General features: G+C 59.8%; 2 protein-coding genes across 2 annotated transcripts; both read left to right on the plus strand.

Moving 5' to 3' along the window:
* The first annotated feature begins 95 nt into the window (after positions 1 to 95).
* Tsp_14459 (putative peptidase C26) lies at positions 96 to 449 on the plus strand. The gene has a single exon (XM_003366700.1). The coding sequence runs from the start codon at positions 96 to 98 to the stop codon at positions 447 to 449; it is 354 nt and encodes a 117-aa protein (XP_003366748.1).
* Positions 450 to 881: 432 nt separating this feature from the next.
* Tsp_14460 (conserved hypothetical protein) lies at positions 882 to 1,535 on the plus strand. Its single transcript, XM_003366701.1, has 2 exons — positions 882 to 1,330; positions 1,385 to 1,535. Exons 1-2 carry the CDS (start codon positions 882 to 884, stop codon positions 1,533 to 1,535), a joined length of 600 nt encoding a protein of 199 aa, XP_003366749.1.
* Positions 1,536 to 1,569: the final 34 nt, after the last annotated feature.

Below are 1,569 nucleotides of genomic sequence, written 5' to 3' on the forward strand. Positions count from 1 at the left end.
TCAAGGGGTCCGGTCCCGCCGATCTTTCAAGATACGGAGCCGCAGTTGTGCCCAAAATCGGAAGGCAGAGGGCGGTGATCCGGAACAGCTTCTCGATGTCGCCGTACTTCCTGGATCGAGAACGTGGTCCGGGTTGTGAGTCACCACCGAGATCAGCAGGGTTGGTGATCGATCCTCATCGGGTGGAGACGGAGGTTTGCGTTCAGACTGGCCCCGTTTCCTTGGCCATGTTTCCATCGGCTCGGCGAGCCACTTTGGCCCTTGCCACCAGCAACGGTTCTTCGAGAGTCCCTTCAAGGATGCTCCGCGGCTCAGCACGTCGGCAGGGTTGCTCTTCCCCGGGCAGTGTCTCCAGCAGGTCGGTTCTACTAGCTGTTGGATCTCTTCCACGCGGTTCCGGACGAAAGGCTTCCACTGGCTGGCCGCCGACTGTATCCACGCGAGCGTGACTTCGCTGTCGCTCCAGCACGAGATGGAGCGTATATCTAAGCGTAGTGCCTCTTGAACGTAACAGATCAGACGCGCGGCCATGAGAGCCCCCATAAGCTCCAGCCGCGGGAGGCTCAGGCGCTTCACTGGGGCGACTCTGGTCTTCGCTGCCGCTAACCTCACCCACGCGGGTCCAGACAGGGGTTCCACCCGCAGGTAGACTACCGCACCGTAGGCCCGCTCGGAGGCGTCGCAGAAGGCATGAAGCTCGATCCGCTTCACATGGTCCAAAGGTATGGGAACCAGGGCCCGGGGCAGCCGGATGAGGGGGAGGTCGTCCAGTTCACTCTTCCAAGCAAGCCAAGGTCTCTCGACGTCTTCTGGGAGTGGTTCGTCCCAATCCAGCCCCCGCTCCCATAACGATTGGAAGAGAATTTTTGCCCGCACGAGGAATGGGGCCAAGCATCCAATCGGGTCGAAGATACCCGACGCGACGCTCAACAGTTGTCGTTTCGTGTCCCCTCCCTCCGGGCGTCTCCTTTCGGGATTTACAAACGTCAGATAGTCTTCGTTACGCTCCCAATAGATTCCTAACGTCTTCCAGGGCCGGCCGCCTGCCCCCATCGTGGTCTTCTCCAGTGGGAGGTCTTGGAGGGCGTCTGGTTCATTGCTGGCCCACTTATGTAACTGGAACCCGCCGGAAGCCAGTAAGGACGACAACTGGTCCACCAAGCTCCGAGCGTCCGCCACCGAGTCGCAAGAAGTGGCTAAATCGTCCATGTACATGTTATTCAATACTTCTTCGGCCGCTCGGGGCGCGGACCCATGATTCTGGTTGGCGTGCAACCGCACGGTCCCCATGGCCAGGAAGGGTGAGCAGGTCAGTCCGAAGCAGACCCGGGTGAGGCGGTACTTGCGGATCTTCTGCTCGTCATCCCGCCAAAGGAATCTGCAGGCGTCTCGATCTTCAGCCCTCACTCGGATTTGCAGGTACATCTTCTCGATGTCGGCCTGCAACCCTACCCGAAGGCGGCGGAAGGAGAGAATTGCACGCAGCAGGTCAATCTGGAGATTCGGTCCCGCTTCCAACTGGCGGTTCAGTGTGATCCCCTTATACGGAGCGGCTCCATCGAACACCAC

This window comes from Trichinella spiralis, assembly GCF_000181795.1.
Source record: "Trichinella spiralis strain ISS 195 chromosome Unknown Scfld5564, whole genome shotgun sequence".
In the NCBI taxonomy this organism is placed as follows: domain Eukaryota; kingdom Metazoa; phylum Nematoda; class Enoplea; order Trichinellida; family Trichinellidae; genus Trichinella; species Trichinella spiralis.